The sequence below is a fragment of the Macaca thibetana genome, chromosome 15 (genome assembly GCF_024542745.1).
Source record: "Macaca thibetana thibetana isolate TM-01 chromosome 15, ASM2454274v1, whole genome shotgun sequence".
Taxonomy (NCBI): domain Eukaryota; kingdom Metazoa; phylum Chordata; class Mammalia; order Primates; family Cercopithecidae; genus Macaca; species Macaca thibetana.
In genome coordinates this window covers 73,536,454-73,554,250 of record NC_065592.1, presented here as the reverse complement: position 1 = coordinate 73,554,250, position 17,797 = coordinate 73,536,454, and the positions used below count along the sequence as shown (strand labels likewise).

General features: G+C 44.3%; 2 protein-coding genes across 5 annotated transcripts in view; both read left to right on the top strand.

The window, feature by feature from the left end:
* KDM4C (lysine demethylase 4C) overlaps positions 1–3,530 on the top strand; it is a 416,349-nt gene extending 412,819 nt beyond the window's left edge. For all 3 annotated transcript variants that reach the window (XM_050761129.1, XM_050761128.1, XM_050761130.1), the window contains one exon: positions 2,438–3,530. In XM_050761129.1, the coding sequence (XP_050617086.1) occupies positions 2,438–2,614 (177 nt within the window). In that variant the 3' untranslated portion in view covers positions 2,615–3,530. The remainder of the gene's footprint in view (positions 1–2,437) is intronic.
* LOC126937587 (acyl carrier protein, mitochondrial-like) overlaps positions 1–17,797 on the top strand; it is a 398,652-nt gene that overhangs the window by 292,788 nt on the left and 88,067 nt on the right. The window lies entirely within an intron of this gene.

The following is a 17,797-nucleotide window of genomic DNA, read 5'->3' as shown; positions in this document are numbered from 1 at the left end:
TTTATGGTTAGAAAAGTCTTTTTTGTTTTTTAAGGATGGAGGTTAGCAGCCCTTGTCAGGAGGTCTTGTATTTTAATGACTTCAGCTCACCCAGATGCACGCTGACTGGTGGAGAAATTGTTCAAAAGAGCCAGCAGTCCACCTCAGTGATCGTGTGGGGTTCTTCTCCACTCACTTCAGAAACAGCCCCATTACCTTTTATTGTCTCACAGAATAACCATAGCAACGGTGCATAATTAGCTAGAGCTCCTGGTAAATCGCTTTTATTATTGTATTTGAGAGGCTGACTTTTGCTGCTTCTGCACAGTGGCAATACTTTCATAGATGTTTTATTTTCTTCTTTGATAACTTTAGCACTTACAAAAGTGAAAGATTACTCATAGGAAGTATCTTGCCAAGAATGAATGAAACAAAAGTGTTTTCTCCTAGTGGCAGAGGGAACCCAACCAGCCCATAATGATTTAGTTTTCTTCCCTAGTGAAGCTAGATGGTATCTGGGGGAAGCCGTGGAGGTGGCCTCTTACCCCGAGTAACTGTCCCATGAACTGGCTGGAAACATGAACAGCTTTACACTTCGGTACATTTTTTGTTTTCAGGCTTCCTTGTAGCTGTTTTCTTGTTTTTCTCTTCTTTATCATGGACTGTGTGTTTTCGAGTCCTAAAGCGTCTTTCGCGTCTGCCAGCAGCCAGGGGAAGCAGTCTCAGCACAGTGAAATGTGCTGTGTGTTGATGTCATCAGAAGTCATCCACCTCAGTGAAAACAGCTGCCAGTGCATTTTAGGAAGCAAGATAGTAGGGAATTGGGAAGCAAAAATAGTGCCTACCATAGACTTTAGGCTTTATCTGATTATCACAGAAAAAGCCACATGCCCTCACTCAGCAAACACTTACTGAACAGCAGTCGAGTACTAGGCACGTTGTTTGCAGTGGGGAACACATGTAAAATTGGGTGCACAGTCCCTAATATCCTCATCTTTATGGGGTTCCCCTGATGGGGAGAAACTTATTTGCCCCTTACCTCGACCACTGCCCTCATCCTACTGAGTGGATGTGTCAGGGCCATAGGAGACCCACAGAAGGACCCTTAAGCTTGCCGAGGGCAGAGACAGTAGAATAGAATAACTTTCACAAAAATGAAACAGTGTGTCCGAAGACAGAGAAGCATGGGACCCTGAGCCAGGCAAGTATGGCCAGGACCTGCAACTGATGTCATCTGAGGAGAGCACGGGTCAGGCTTCTGGCCAGGTTATGTAGGTCTAGCCCAGGGAGTGAGGATGTCATCTTGAAGGCAGTTGGCTGTTGGGAAATTATAAGCAAGGGCATATGACCATGTAGAGTCTTATAATAAGAGGGTTTTTAGAGAGCTTTCTTCCAGTGGTACTGTGGGAAACAGGTTGGAGGTAAAGCATTTATTGCAGTGGTTTGGAGAGGTGAGGGCCTACCCCATAGGGTCAGTAAGGATTAACAAGAAAGGCTGAAGGGCTTCAAGGTACATGCAGGAGGAATCCTGGACACGGTGGGGAAATGTCTACAGTGTCTTTGAGTTTCTGGCCAGTGTAACTGGGTGCATGGGGATGGTGGTGCCTCTCATGGAATGTAGGAAGGACAGCAATGGAGAAGGAAGGTTTCCAGTTCAATTTAGGACAGGTTGATTTGAAGGGCCTCTGAGACAAGGACTTTGTGATGCCTGCTGGGGAAATGCACTTATACAGGCCTGAGCTGGAGCAGGAGATGGGAGCATCTCCTGCAGACACTGAAGCCAGGGGTGTGGGCATCAAGGCCCGGGGAACAGGAGTGGAGAGGAGAAGGCCCAGTGCCAAACATTAGGGCATTGTAGTTGAGCAGACAGTTAAGAAAGGGAACCCTTGAGACATCAAAATGAGCAGCCAGAGAAGGAGAAGCAGGAGAATGGGTTTACAAAATGACAGAGAAGAGAGAGAGCTTTAAGCAGTAATTAGTTGGCGGACTAGTCAAGTCAGTTTAGGGGTAGGAAGGTGTCACAGGAATTAGCAACTAGGACTTCATTCAGTAAGAACAGTTTCAGGGAAGGGATGGGGCAGAGGCCCAAAGCTAAGTAGGAGTAAAGGTAACTTAGAGATGACTGTTGACATTTGTCGAAAACCTCATTAGGCAAGAGCCAGAGGGGAGATGAAAAATGAGGGAAGTTTAAAATGAGACGTTAATCTTGCTTTTGTTTGGGGAAGGTCCCTGAGGGTGGAGGGTGGGGAGATCCTGGATAAAGTGGGGCTAAATGGAGCCCCCCACTTTGGGTGGGAGAGGTGAGGGAAAGCCCAAAGTCATGCCTGGGGCCCTTCTAGCGTGAGCTGGTGCCCGGGGCATCTACACCCTAACCCCAGCTGACCGAGTCAGATCTTTGTCCAGTCTTCTGAAGATCAAATGCCGTTCCCTTTTGCACTATAACACCAGCTGCTTTTAGTCCACAGCCTCTGACATGCGATTTGAAGACACATTTTATGGAGCAGACATTATCCAAGGGGAGAGAAAAAGACAAAGAGTGCTGAGCTCCAGGTTTAAGAACGAATATGTGGCCGACCCTGTGTACCGCACGTTTTTGAAGAGCTCTTTCCAGAAGAAGTGCCAGAAGAGACAGTAGTCTGCATACATCGCTGCAGGCCACAGAGCAGCTTGGGTAGGAAGAGAGAAGATGAAGGGACGACCTTGGGGCTGTGCCATGAGTTTTGCTGGCATAGGTGACGGGGTGTGTCTCTGACAGTGGTAAATCGGGTTCCAGAGTTTGGTCACCAAAAATACAAAATACACATTATTAATTGGATGCAGCAATCTGAAATCATCTCTAGTCTTGCTTTCACTTGTGAGCAATTGTCTTCTATGATCCCAAAGAATTTTTCTAAGTGAAAGGAAATACTAGTGAATCACCCACTAGGAAAAGCCACTGCCACAGAGGAGGCGGGTCCCCTTGTGCGGCTTAGGCCCCTGTCAGGAAACACATGGGGACCTCTCTCTCCAGCTCCAGCAGGTGGCACCTCGGTACCCAGCGGGGAGGGCAATAATTTATATATTTTCCACAGTCAGGGAAGGACTCTCACTTATTTGTTTCAAATTGCAGTTTTTATAAAACATTTTTAAAACGCAAATGGCATGTATGCTAATGAGATTTACCCGTGTGCTATCTGTATTTCCCTTGTACAGAACTTTTACATTTTTGAATATTCCTATTACTTTTGATTGTGTCTGATGGGAACTGAGTTGTTGGCCTTTGTGAAATGAAACTTTGGCTCTTGAGAAAGAATTCTTATGAATTGTATGCGAATTTTATATATTTAAAGAGGGAGATCTGGGGCTGTTATTTTTAAACACTTTTTTTCATAATACATATTCTGAGTAGATATTTATAAAATATATGTTTCTTTCATTATGTGTTTGTAAAATTAGAGTTTAAATAAATATGCTTTGATGCATAGTTTTGAACTAATGTAACATGATTTTTCTTTTTTAAAACAGCCTGAAAATGTACTAGTGTTTAAAAATAAAGATTTCCATTTTCTCCAGTCCTGTCTCTGACTTGCTTATTTGTCTGGGTTTAAACCAATAGAAAAACAAGTTTGTTGGAGAGCTGGCTATCAGGACATACTGCGGCCCAGGTTTTTCAGACCCTCCTTCTGTCGCTGACTTTTTCCATGGTTGTGGCACATGCACGGTGATATTTTTGGAGACAGAGTCCCCTGCCTGCCCACTTCAGTACCAATGGAAGTGTTTTCTTCAGCTCCTTCTAGGCCCTGAATACATCTCAGACCCTTGAGTCTGGATCAGTTTTCGTCTCAGGATTCCTGGTCTGCAGCTGTCATTAGTAGGAATAGAGGTTCTCCAGTCCCTCCTTCATTGTATAAATGAGACCTGTGCGACAGACAGGAAAAGGGATGCAGGCAGTGGCAGGCAGTTTTGGTGACTGCTTCAGTTAACTGAGGCCACCATTTTGCTACATTACAAACAATTGCAAAATTGCAAAATCTTAATGGCCTGCAGCAGAAAGCATTTATTTCTCTCATCTAGGCAGGGCTTGGCTGGACAGCTGTGCTGATCTTGGCTTGGACTAGCTCACACACCTGCTCCGTGGGTCTCCCATTATTCTAGTGGGCCCAGTGGGCAACCCGGGTATGTTCTTCTCATGTCAATTGCAAAGGCAGGAGAGCAAGCCAGCCCAGCCAAGTAAGCACATTTCAGTCCTCTTTGGGGCTCTGGTTAACATCCTATGGGCAAAAGCCCAGAACCAGGGACTGGAACGGCATTTCAGAGTTTCATGGCTAAGGGTATGGGTTATCCTGGTTCTGGGTGGAGAGTGAAGACCAAAACAGTAAGGAAAGAGCCACAGCTAAAACCAATTCCCTAGACTGCTTCCTGGCTGGGCGCTCATATTCCAGAGTGCCTTGTGGCTCAACTCTGAGCTGGGGTAGAGCCCACCAGCCTTACTTTTACAGAGTGAGCACTCCACGTTCTCGTTTGTTTTTTTGTTTGTTTGTTTGTTTGTTTGTTTGTTTTTGAGACGGAGTCTCGCTCTGTCGCCCAGGCTGGAGTGCAGTGGCGCGATCTCGGCTCACTGCAAGCTCCGCCTCCCAGGTTCCCGCCATTCTCCTGGCTCAGCCTCCTGAGTAGCTGGGACTACAGGCGCCCACAACCGCGCCCGGCTAATTTTTTGTATTTTTAGTAGAGACGGGGTTTCGCCGTGGTCTCGATTTCCTGACCTTGTGATCCGCCCGCCTCGGCCTCCCAAAGTGCTGGGATTACAGGCGTGAGCCACCGCGCCCGGCTCACTCCACGTTCTCTACCAGTGTAGTCATATATTTTATCAACTAATCAAGCTTGAATTTTCTATCTCTAGGTTTTGAATGGAACTGACCTGCTCTCTACATGATATACCAGGAAAGTAGGCTTGGGTAAGGCATTAAAAGGAATTAATCTAAATAGGATCATTTGTTCTGTACAAGTTTGCCTGTCAGCAAGATTTCTGATTGGCTGCCACAGGGAGAAAATGTGCAGAGGTCTATGCGATCTCAAATACAGCTGTTTTTTATAGTCTCACTTAACGAATGTGCCTATAACCAAGTACAGCTGTATATGGCCTTAGTAAAATAGTGCTGGCCACAAATGCACTCTGGCTATTGAGAAAGGCACCTTTGTTTCACTGCGTTCTGCATAAAGTGGTTATTAGCTCTATGACCAGACAGACCGTTAAACCTTTTTCACTTACTGTGTGGCACCTCAATTGTAATTTTAATTTTTTTGGTTACACTAACTGCATGTTTAGTGTATATGTGTAGCATAAAATCAGCTGAAGTCCTTCTAGTATTAAAAAAAAATTGCTAAACTATGACAATTCTAATGTAACACTAATTGCAAGCCCTTTCTCTGGAGGTTAAGGGATTAGTAAAAACGGCCTGGCATATTTCATAACATTTTAATTCCTTTTTGTGTGTTTGAAATGAGAACAATGTGATCCTTGTCAGTTTACTTTTATTAAAGGATTTTTTTTTTTTTTTTTTTAGTTCAACTAGAGAGAAATTGAGAAGCAGCATCCACTGAAGTATCACATGGCTTCCCAGAATGTATTACACATTGCTACTGGGTCACAGTACGTGGAAACATGGAGACCGAGAATACAGAACCGTGTAGGAATGAGTGGGTCTGCCACCTCTCCCTGTACCCATCCAGTGTGAAACAAGGCGGTTCATGCACACGTTACTAGAAATGCCCTGGAGGCCTTATGAATAATCATTGGAGCAGTATCTGCTGCAAGATAACATTGTGCTTTATTTTTGCCTTTAAGTAAAAGGAATCTGAAATGAAACGATCTTCATTTCAGATATAAATCAGCCCCATAAACTTGAAGCTAACGAGAGATCCTGAGGCATTCTCATTACATGAAGTAATTGGTTGGTTGCAAGACTCAATTGTCCTGCAAAGTCTCTGAGAATTCAGATGAGCAGTTATCTGAAGAGTTACACATCCTCTCACCTGACATGTTGTAGCAACACATAGCACTGGCCAGTGGGGAGAGTGATTTCTAGTCTCTGATGAGGCCTGAACTCTCCAGCAAGTGGGTCTATGACTCAGAAACCCCGTGCTTCATTATCTGAAGGTGGCCGGGGAACTTTGAGGTCCCTTTCAGGAAATGAAACTTCATCAAAAGCAGCCGATATTAATGATGTATTGAGCATCTATTGTGTACATCCAGTCTTGTAGTCTCCTTGGTGACGTTTATCTTATTTAACCTCCCCAATAAATAGCAAAATAAGTACCATTACCCTCTTTTATGGAATAAAACTAAAACTCACAGAGGTTGGGTAACTTTCGAATCACTCAACCTTCTCAAGAGCATGAAGAAAAACTCCTAAATCTGACCCAAACAGGAGACATCGGAGAGGTGAGTCTGAAGCTCAAAAGAAAGGTTAACATTAGAGAGAGAGAGAAATGTGAAGGCATTGTCTTTATTGTTAGATGTAAAAGTGTACAGGAAAATTATCTCCTGGCAAAGGCAAAACTATAGGGACAGAAAACAGATCCAGTGGTTGGCCAAGGACTGGAGGTGGGGGAAAGGATGACAACAAAGAATACAAGGGAACATTTTGGGGGTGATGGAGATATTCTTTATCTTCATTATGATGGTGGTAACAAGAGTGTATATATTTGTCAAAATTCATAGAACTTAACACTAAAATGGGTGAACTATGTGTAAATTACACTTCAATGAATGTGACTTTTTTTTTTTTTCATTTTCCAGGATTATTACTTTTTTGGACTTTTTTTTTTAAAGTAAGTAAAAATCTAGGGGAATGGAAGGCAGGCTACTTAGAAAACATGCCACATGAATAAAGAAATGAGCAAAGATCAGAACCCTAGAGAATGGCTAAACATAATTGGGTAGGAAAAGACGATCCCAGGCGTGGGGGGTGAAAAGCTCAGTGAGAGGGAAACCCAGGATACTGTGGTTTCCTGGACACAGCAAGGGAAGAGCATGTTTCAAGAAGAAGCAGTGGTCAAAGCAAAAAGAAAATGTTACAAAATCCAAGTAAGATTGTGTAATTCGGAGAAAGGAGTGCAGAACCCCAGGCTCAGTCCAGCAACACAGTGCTGGGAGGTGGGGAGGGAAGCCTCGTCCTGGGTCACTTGCTGCCACCAAGTGTGGAGGGCAATCCCAGACTTCTGTTTGGTCTTCACTGACACTGTGGAAGCAGGGGGCCGTGCCTTGCGTTTGATAGGGGTAGGAGGAGTATTATCAACATTTTTGTTTTCAGGGATTGCTCCTTATCCTGTTCTTTGACTAGACAGAACAGACTTTTCCTGGGGCTTTTTTTCTTTTTACATTGTGTTTGCTTGTTGGTTGTTGCCATTTATAGGATTTTCCAGTTCTAAGTCCAGGATATATGGGAGATAAAAAGAAAACCCAGAGAACTGAACCCTGTTCACACAGATTCCTTAAACCCTAAAGTCCTTGTTAGTCTGCTTTCCTCCTTCAACACTTTGTAGTTCTCTTAGGTTTATTTGTTGTACTGTGTCTAGGATTTTAAATTATACTTAGCCAGGGAGAAACAAGCCCAGAACAAGAAGTCCTCATTTTTTCTTTTTTTGTTTCTCTTTGTTGTTGTTCTGAGATGGAGTCTCAGTCTATTGCCCAGGCTGGAGTGCAGTGGCATGATCTCAGCTCACTGCAACCTCTGCCTCCTGGGTTCAAGCGATTATCCTGTCTCAGCCTTCCGAGTAGCTGGGACTACAAGCATGCACCACCATGCTTGACTAATTTTTGTGTTTTAGTAGAGACAGGGTTTCACCATGTTGGCCAGGCTGGTCTCGAACCCCTGACCTCAACTGATCCGCCTGCCTCAGCCTCCCAAAGTGCTGGGATTACAGAATTGAGCCACTGCGCCCGGCCACTTTTTCTTTTTGATAGGAGAAAATATTTATTTCTGAGGGAAAGGATCTAGATGAAGGGCAGAGATGGAGAATCTAAACAATAATTTCTGGAGAAATCCCAGAGGGAGGGAAAACGATTAGGAGCAGAGATGGAGTTGCAGGTTTTACACAGGAAAGGGGAGATTTTATCCGGTAAGACCGATTTCTTGATTATAAGAACAGAGAAGGCAGATTATAGAATTGTTCCAGGAGAGGGTATCCAGGTGGGTGTGATGTAAGGAAAAGAGTGTGAGAGAATTGAAGATGCCAGAAAGAACAGTTTCTTTCAACTCATTTTTTGGGGTGGATAAGAAAGGTAGTTGATGTCAAGAAGGGACTGACTGGGAGGAAAGAGAATTTCTAGGGAGTGGAAGGCCGTGGGAGACTGGATCATGGCTCCTAAAGATGTCCATAGCCTCATCCCGGAGCCTGCGAATGTCACCTTACATGGCAAAAACAGACTTTGTAGATGTTACTAAGTTAAAAGCCTGAGACAAGGAGGTTATCCTGGATTATCTGGGTGGGCTCAGTGCGAATCACATTCTTCCTAAGAGGGAAGCAGGAGGGTCAGTGACAAACAAGGCCTTGGGATGGAGGGGATCTGCTTTGAAGATAGAGGAAAGGGCCAGAACCAAGGAATGTGGGTGGCTTCTAGAAACTGGAAAGGCAAGGGGACAGTTTGTCCCCAGAAGCCTCTGCACGGAACCAGCTGCTGACATGTTGACCGGAGCTCAGTGAAACTGATTTCAGACGTCTGGCCTCCGGAACTGTAAGAATATACATGCGTGTTGTTTTAAGCCACTAGATTTATTCATTATAGCACCAATAGAAAATGAAGACAACTGTGCAGCAGATATAGCAGGAGGGAGACTGAGAGGTCTTTCATCAGGAGGCGTGGTCTGAGGGAGGGGCATTGGTTTCAGATTTCTACATTTGAGATTCCAGTGGGGATAGGTCTCAGGCTGTGGCCATAGGACTGCAGTGGAGCTGAAAGTCATTTCACAGTTAACTTTCAACTGTTTAGGTTTTTTTTTTTAATTGATAATCCATATACCATAAAATTCACCCTTTTAAAATGTAAAATCGAGTGGTTTTTAGTACGTTCACAAGGTTGTACAGCCACCATTGTTAATTCCACAATTAGCTGCTTAGTTTTCATTGAATAGTATTCATTCTGTCTCCATATATTGCAGTATTTTATTTTTTTGTATTTCAGGCAAGGTCTTGCTGTGTTGCCCAGGCTGGAGTATAGTGGGGTGATCTTGGCTAACTGCAACCTCTGCCTCCCAGGCTCAAGTGATCCTCCCACCTCAGTCTCCTAAGTAGGCACATGCCACCACACTCAGCTAATTTTTGTATTTTTTGTAGAGACAGTTTTGCCATGTTGCCCAAGCCGGTCACAAACTCCTGGGCTCAAGTGATCCGCCTACCTTGGCCTCCCAAAGTGTTAGGATTACAGGTGTGAACCACTGTGCCAGGCCTATTACAGCATTTAAAAAAAAAAAATCATGCAAAGTTACAAAAAATATTCAATGTGTTGCTATCACAACTCCTGGAGACTAAGGGGCACTAGGTGAATATTTTCATAAGAATATATATTCTTAGGTATGGAGATTTATTTTGAATATATTACTTAGTATACTCACCCATTTGCAAAGGCTATCCAGTTGGCCAAATGTGGACTTGCCTTCTGTTGATTGGGCCAGGTGTATGATTGTGCTAGTGGGGGTGGTGAGTCTTTTCAATGGAAGACAGGCTACAAAGAGGGAAGGCACACACTGGCCACAGAGCTGCCCTGAAAGGCTGAGCCTGGGAGACTATGGGGGAGTCTGATCCTCAGCTCCAGCAGCCCCAGGAACACTGGATACAGACTTCTTGCAGCAGCTCTGGAGAAAGGCAAATCCCTTGGCCCCACACTCCACCTGTAGGAGTCCAGGGGTTCCAGTAAGGTTAACACCTCTCTGTTCACTACACCTGTGTTCTTTCCAGGGTGCAAGGGGACTCCAGAGGGTGCTGTCAGATGGATCCAGTCGTTCATCATATTTCAGATAGAACCCCTTTTTCTTCCCCTCCTAGGTGGGTCTTCCTTTGCTCCCAGGAAAATTTTCCTAACTCATAACTCATTTAGAAGCAAAATGATCTGAACTGATATGAAACTGTTTACATTATTCATTCAGTTAGTATGAATATTCACACACATCACCTCAAAATATTCACGTGGGGTGTTAGGTAATATATGATATTTGGTAGGCCTTTCTAGAATCTGAACAGTTCTGAATTCACACAAAACAAACCCAGCTCCAAGTGTTTTGGATAAGGGATTATGGACCTGCATTCTTATTTTAGGTGTTCTATTCACACCATGCTCCACAGGCCTGATTTTTCTCCATATTTCCTGCAACACCCTGCACATACCAGATGCTCACCAAGCTTGGTTGAATACCAGACACTTTCCTGATTGAATGCCACTTGGCCAGACTTGTGCTCTCACTGGTGTGATGGTTGATTTTAGGATTGGATTAAGGGCTAACCAGATAGCTGGTGAAGCATTATTTCTGGCTGTGTCTGTCAGAGTGTTCCAGAAAAGACTGGCATTTGAATCAGTGAGCTGAGTAAAGAGGAATCTCTCTGATACGGTTTGGCTGTGTCCCCACCCAAATCTCATCTTGAGTTGTAGCTCCTATAATTTCCACGTGTAGTGGGAGGGACCTGGTGGGAGGTAATTGAATCATGGGTGTGGGTCTTTCCCATGCTTTTCTCCTGACAGTGAATAAGACTCACGAGATCTGATGGTTTTATAAAGGGCAGTTCCCCTGCACACACACTCTTGTCTGCCACCATGTAAGACATACCTTTGCTCCTTCTTTGCCTTCCACCATGATTGTGAGGCCTTAGCCATGTGGAACTGTGAGTCCATTAAACCTCTTTCATTTATAAATTACTGAGTCTCGGGTATGTATTTATTAGCAGCGTGGGAACAAACTAATATACCCCTAACCCAGTGTGAATGGGCATCATCCAATTGGCTAATGGCTCAGATAGAATGAAAAGGCAGAGGAAAGATGAATTTGCTCGCTCTCTCTCTTCTGGAGTTGGGACACCTAGCTTCTCATGCTCTTGGACATCAGAACTGCAGGTTCTCTGGCCTTCAGACACCAGGACATGTACCAGTGGCTCCTCAGTTCTCAGTCCTCAAACTGAAACTTGGACTGAACCATGCTTCTGGTTTCCCTGGTTCTCTGACTTGCAAGCAGCATATCATGGGACTTAGCCTCCCTACTCACACAATCAATTCCCCTAATAAATCCCCTCTCGTATATATCTCTCTTTATCTAATCATCTATATCTATATCTATATCTATATATCTGTATCTATACCATCTGTATTTATCTATCTCTATATACCTTATTGGTTCTGTTTTTATGTAGAACTGTGACTAATACACTGGGCTAGGGGCTGACAGTGAGAGACGGCACTAGCTGGATTTCCTAGGCCAACTAAGAATCCCTAAGCCTAGCTGGGAAGGTGACCACATCCACCTTTAAACACAGGGCTTGCAACTTAGCTCACACCTGACCAATCAGGTAGTGAAGAGAGCTCACTAAAATGCTGATTAGGCAAAAACAGGAGGTAAAGAAATAGCCAATCATCTATCGCCTGAGAGCACAGTGGGAGGGACAATGGGATATAAACCCAGACATTCGAGCTGGCAAGGGCTACCCTCTTTGGGTTCCCTCCCTTTGTATGGGAGCTCTGTTTTCACTCTATTAAATCTTGCAGCTGCACTCTCTTATGGTCCGTGTTTGTTACGGCTCAAGCTGAGCTTTCACGCACCCTCTACCACTGCTGTTTGCTGCCACCAAAGACCCGCCGCTGACTTCCATCTCTCTAGATCCGGCAGGGTGTCCGCTGTGTTCCTGGTCTAGCGAGGCGCCCATTGCCACTCCCAGTCGGGCTAAAGGCTTGCCATTCTTCCTGCATGGCTAAGTGCCCGGGTTCATTCTAATCGAGCTGAACACTAGTCACTGGGTTCCACAGTTCTCTTCCATGACCCACAGTTTCTAATAGAGCTATACACTCACCACATGGCCCAAGATTCCATTCCTTGGAATCCCTGAGGCCAAGAACCCCAGGTCAGAGAACATGAGGCTTGCCACCATCTTGGAGCGGCCCGCCACCATCATGGGAGCTCTGGGAGCAAGGACCCCCTGGTAACGTTAGCATTTGCCTTAACTTTGGGCACTAGATTGACATCTCTGGGCTAGAAAGTGGCAGTACGGCTGACAGGCACAGGCGCTCTGCCAGGTGAGGTTAGCTGTGAACACAGCAAGGCCCTGAGGCGGGTCATGGCAGTCTGCTGCCATCCTGATGGCTGCCCATAGAAGGGACTAGGTGTGCCAGAGGCTGACAAGGCTGTCTGCCTAGGCACACTCACACTAGACAGACTCTTTCTTGACTCTAGAGAGCAAACAGGTTCTTTCCTGAGGCTATAAAAATACAGGCGTATGGGCCACCTAGGTAGGGAGAAGCATTTCTTGTTTGCCCTGAAACAAAGAGATTTAGATGCTAGGGGAGGGATTGTCTGAGACCTGAAAGGCTGGAAATTGAAATGTCTGCTCAGCTCATAGAATGCCCTGCATCAAGGCTTTGAGGCCACCCCCTATGGACTTTCAATGTGTGATTTTACTGTGATATGATTATGCAGCTATTCATTTCATATTTTTACCCCAAAATCAAAGCCATAATGAGAAAAAACGGCCTCGTAATCATTTCTGTGTATTTTGGTGACAAAGGAAATGGCTGTTGATGATGATAATAAAAAAACTGCTGTTCAAAAACTGGCACTCTTTGTTGCCACTTTATAAACGAAGCCTGGTATTGTGGGCTCATTAGCAGCTGAACTTCATTTTGTCAAAGGAAATGGAGTCAAGAGAGATTATGTTTCATCTTTAATATGGCTGTTCAACAACAATGCCATTATCCTGAGTTTCAGATGAATTTAATTGAACCTTAATGAGCAAAATTAGTTGTTTTATGCAATTAGAATTCCATTTAAATGGGTTAGAAAATGAATAGGATTGTGAATGTGGTTGACTTGATTTTCCTCAAGACTGACTCTCTAGGCTCTTTTTGCCCCTAGGTTTTCTTTCCCCACTGAATAAACTAATATTTTCTTAATATAAGAAGATTTTTGACTTCCCCAGTTTTCCTACCAGTCTGTAGAAAATGCCTGGGACCTCTAAGAAGGTAGGAGGCAGATGGACTTGGTCAATGGGAACCAGTTACAGAGAACGAAGGTAGAAATGGCCTTCTAGTGCAGTATGTTCAGCCTCCCAAACACCTGATCTCCCTTTCCTTCCTGAAATGAGAAGGTGGATATTGAATCTCATCTAACAAGAGATGAGGAGAGAAGAGCTTCAGAGTCAGGCAGATATGGGTACAAATCTTCCCTTTACTACTTACTAAGTTGGCAACTTGGAGTGTATATCTTGACTTTTGAACCTCAGTGTCTCTATTGGTACTATGAGAATAATACTTATTTCTGAAGAGTGGTGAACATTCAGTGAGGGAATGTATATAAAGTATTTAGTATAGTGCCCAGCTCAAAAAGTGGATATTGCTACTGTCATTATTGCTGTTCTTCATCATCACCACCACCACCATCATCATCATCATCATTATCAATCTTGCAACTTCTTGGGACCTTGCCGTACTGAAGACCATACAGCTCATTAAGTTAGGCTGGAATTTTTGGTCAAAAATAAGCTTTCCCAAGTATTGTCCTGAACACACCAGTGAAGGAAAGGGATGAGAGGAGAAAGCCAATTTGCTTAGGGCACTAGGAGGGTTGGCCCTCTTCTTGGGGAGAGTAGCAGGAGCTGGTAAATCTTGATATGGAGGAAGGTATGGTTGTGTGAAATTCCTGCAGTGGACACACAAAATCTCATCAGTTGCCTCGTCTGTGATGTGAGGGAAAGCCAATTCCTATGGAAGTTTCCAGCTCTGAAGGTCTTTCTGAACATGGCTGACTCCCCTGCCTAATGGACCACATTCCAATGAGCAAACCCCTGCCAAATACTCTTTCTGACTTGCACTGGAATTACTGAAGCTTCCTGCTGAGTGTTCCCTACTATCATCAAGTTGACTCAGTGCTCTGGAATGTGGCTTCCAGAGACACAGCAGAGGTGAGAATGAGGATCAATGTGATTTGGCTCAGCTTTAAAGAACACAGCCTTCCCCATGCAGCACAGCATCAACTGAGGTGAGACAAAGGAAAATCAAAGAATTACTCATGTTCACCCACATCACATCAACCTGAAGGTTTAAATGGGTTCTCAGGGAAAAAACAAACCATTATTTTTGTTTTAACTACAAGATGCTATTGCAATATGTCCAGTCTCCTATTAAATGCTTCCAAATTGTTTCTGAGAGTTCCCATGGGGCGTCTCAGATGTGCTCATAAAATCCTCAGTTTCCACATGTGACTGCCATTTTGCTTTGTTTCTTCCCCAATGTTACTTCAGAAATGTCAGCTTTCTCAGCTGTCGCTGCCCTCCAGGTGGAGGGAGAGGACCTTTCTTCTCAGCCCTGTTGATGATGCTGAAGTTACCCCACCTTACTCCCAGAAACAAATGTGACACGGCCATTGTTAAATGCATACGTTGCAGTGACGTGCTGCTGCACAGCCTGCTGGTTGAAGTGGAGAATTGCAGGTCTAGGACTTCCGCCACTGTTTCTGTTGAGTTGGTGGTTAACTGAGGCTGATCCCCAAGGGCATTATCCTGTGCCAGCCCTGCACTTCTCTGAAGCAGGAGTGATTGTCATCCCACCTTTGTGCCTCTCTCCATGGTCGTGCTTGTCCCAAAACAGTGCAATTTCATGCTTTTAACCTTTCAAGGAGATTTTTTGTGCATCCTGGCTTTTTGGGTTTAGCTTTGTGCAGTCCTTAGTTTCATAAGGGATTATAATGGGCACCAGAGGGCTGAATGTTGGAGGCTCTTAAAAATATGAAGAACAAAAATTACTCATATTCAGTACTGGTGGTCTTATTGTAGAAATAAGAGGATAAAAAACTCAACTGCATACCTGGGCCTTAGGGGCTCTAGGAAGAATCTGGGCCTCATGAACATGACATTGCTGGCAACAGGCAGGTCTTCATGTGACTTGCTTCTCCTACTGGGCCCTCACCCTCAGTTCACTGGCCTTTAACTTTTCTATCATCTGCAGTCACCTCCCTTACCTTCCTTTCGAACACTTTGCTGCCACATGGCCTCCCTGTCAGCTTTCAAGTTGGTTTTTTGTTTTGGTTTTTTTAGCTTCTGCTCCCAGTGCCACTCAACTGACTCTCTCTTTAAACATTCAAACCAAAAATTATCAGTATGAGGAGGGCATAGAGTTTTGTCTCTTTTGCTTATTGATCTATCTCAAATACATAAAAGAGTGTCTTTACTACTCAATAATTAATTGATTAATTGATACACCTTGGGGCAAATTACTTAGGCTCTCTGCACCTTTAGTTTTCTTTACCTTAAAAAGAGATAAAAATAGTAGTTTAACTTATACAGCTGTTATGAAAATTAAATGAATTAATATTTATAAAGCACATAGATTAGTGTCTGGCACAGAGTACATGCAGTAGAAGCATTTATTAAATAAGATTTTTAAAATGTCTAAACATGGTGCTCAATAAATATTTGTTAAATAAACTAATTTCTTTAGGAATCAGATTGGCTTGCTTAGTTGGCCTCCTCTATTTGAGACCTCTTTTTTTTTTTTTTTTTTTTTAATTTTTTTCTTACAAGGTCTTACTCTGTTGCCCAGGCTGGAGTGCAGTGGTATGATCATGGCTCACTGCAGACTGTAGTGATCCACCTGCCTCAGCCTCCCAAGTAGCTGGGATTACAGGTGCATGCCACCATGCTCAACTAATTTTGACTTTTTATTTTTAGTAGAGATGAGGTCTTGCTATGTTGCCCAGGCTGGTGTCGAACTCTTGAGCTCAGGCTATTCTCACTTCAGCCTCCCAAAGTGCTGGGATTACAGGCATGAGCAACCACTGGCTGTTTGAGACTTCCTGTTCCTAGCTACCTCACATTCTGCTTTAGCCTCCATTGACTACCCTTGGATTGCATTCCCACTCCAGGCCATTTTCTGGGCTAGGGGCTTGGGGTCTTGTGTTAAGAGCAAGGTGACTTATGTGGAAGAGACACCTTAAAAGAGGACTCTGGAAGTGGTAGGTACCCTGGGCGTATTAGTCTTTTTTTCACACTGATGATAAAGTCATACCTGAGACTGGACAATTTCCAAAAGAAAGAGGTTTAATGGACTTACAGTTCCACATGACTGGGGAAGCCTCACAATCATGGTGGAAGGCAAGGAGGAGCAAGTCACATCTTACATGGATTGCAGCAGGCAGAGAGAGCTTGTGCAGGAAAACTCCTCCATATATCTCATGAGACTTATTCTGATGATTTATCTGATGAAACCATCAGATCTCATGAGACTTATTCACTATCATGAGAACAGTGTGGGAAAGACCCATCCCCATGATTCAATTACCTCCCACCAGGTCCCTCCCACAACACATGGGAATTCAAGATGAGATTTGGATAGGAACACAGCCAGACCATATCACTGGGGCACACCTTGGGGTTCAAGGGTAAGGACATTACAGAATATGCAAAATCATCCCTCTTCTCCAATGGCTGAGTTACTGTGTATAAGCTCAGGCACCAGCCCCTGCCTTAGGACAGTTCTTTCCTGAAGGTTTTCTGTATCCCTTGCTAAGTTCTATGGTGGTTGTTCCCATCGGTTCTCTGAATAGGCTCAGTCTTCTCATACTCTCATTGGTAAATAAAACATTGAGACTCTTGTTTTTCAGCCCTCTTCTCTTTCTCTCTGTCATTCTTTGACCTTCTTCAGCTCAGGGACCTTCAGGTTCTAGAAAATTGGCTTCCTCCACTGTGTACCATGAGGGCTTCATACATAGTTACTGGCATTTAGATGCCAAGGTGCTCCATCTCTGACCTAAAGGTATTTGGATTTTGTATTTCCCAGCTAGGAGACCACCTGAGAGCCTGGGATAACATTTTTGTGGCCACCAATCAGAGACTGAGCAGAGTGCTTTCTTATTTTTCCCTCTGGCTCCTTAGAGAACTAAGTTCCATAAGAGGTCCTAAGTTATTAGGGAGGAAGTGTTTCACTTTAGTATTTTCAGGAAGTTGAGTCCCTGAAGTCTTACAAGCTAAAATGGAGCAGCCAGGGGAGCTGGCAAGAGAGTCTCCATTGTGTGAGTGGGCAGGGCTGGGTAATGAGGGCAGAAGTGAGGTCCGACGAGGTCATTGGGAAGGAGTGGAAGAGATGAAGTTGTTAGCTTAGACTGTGGCAGGCTGAGATGGCTGCTGTCTGAAAGGTTAAATGGTTACATTCTGGGAACTGCCATTCACTTACCCCGGCCTTGAAGCCTACGGGACCCTCCAGACCACTTCCACTCCTTTTAGGGGGGCAGTTTTCAATCAAGCTACATTCCAATATCACCTAGAAAGCTATTTAAAAATAGATATCATTGGCTGGGTGCGGTGGCTCACGCCTGCAATCCCAGCAATTTGGGAGGCCGAGGCGGGTGGATCACCTGAGGTCAGGAGTTCGAGATCAGCCTGACCGATATGGTGAAACCCTGTCTCTACTAAAAATACAAAATTAGCTGGGCATAGTGGTGCATGCCTGTAATCCCAGCTATTTGGGAGGCCGAGGCAGGAGAATTGCTTGAACCTTGGAGGCAGAGGTTGCAATGAGCCGAGATTGTGCTATTGCAGTCCAGCCTGGGCAACAAGAGCAAAACTCCATCTCAAAAAACAAAAAAATCTAAAA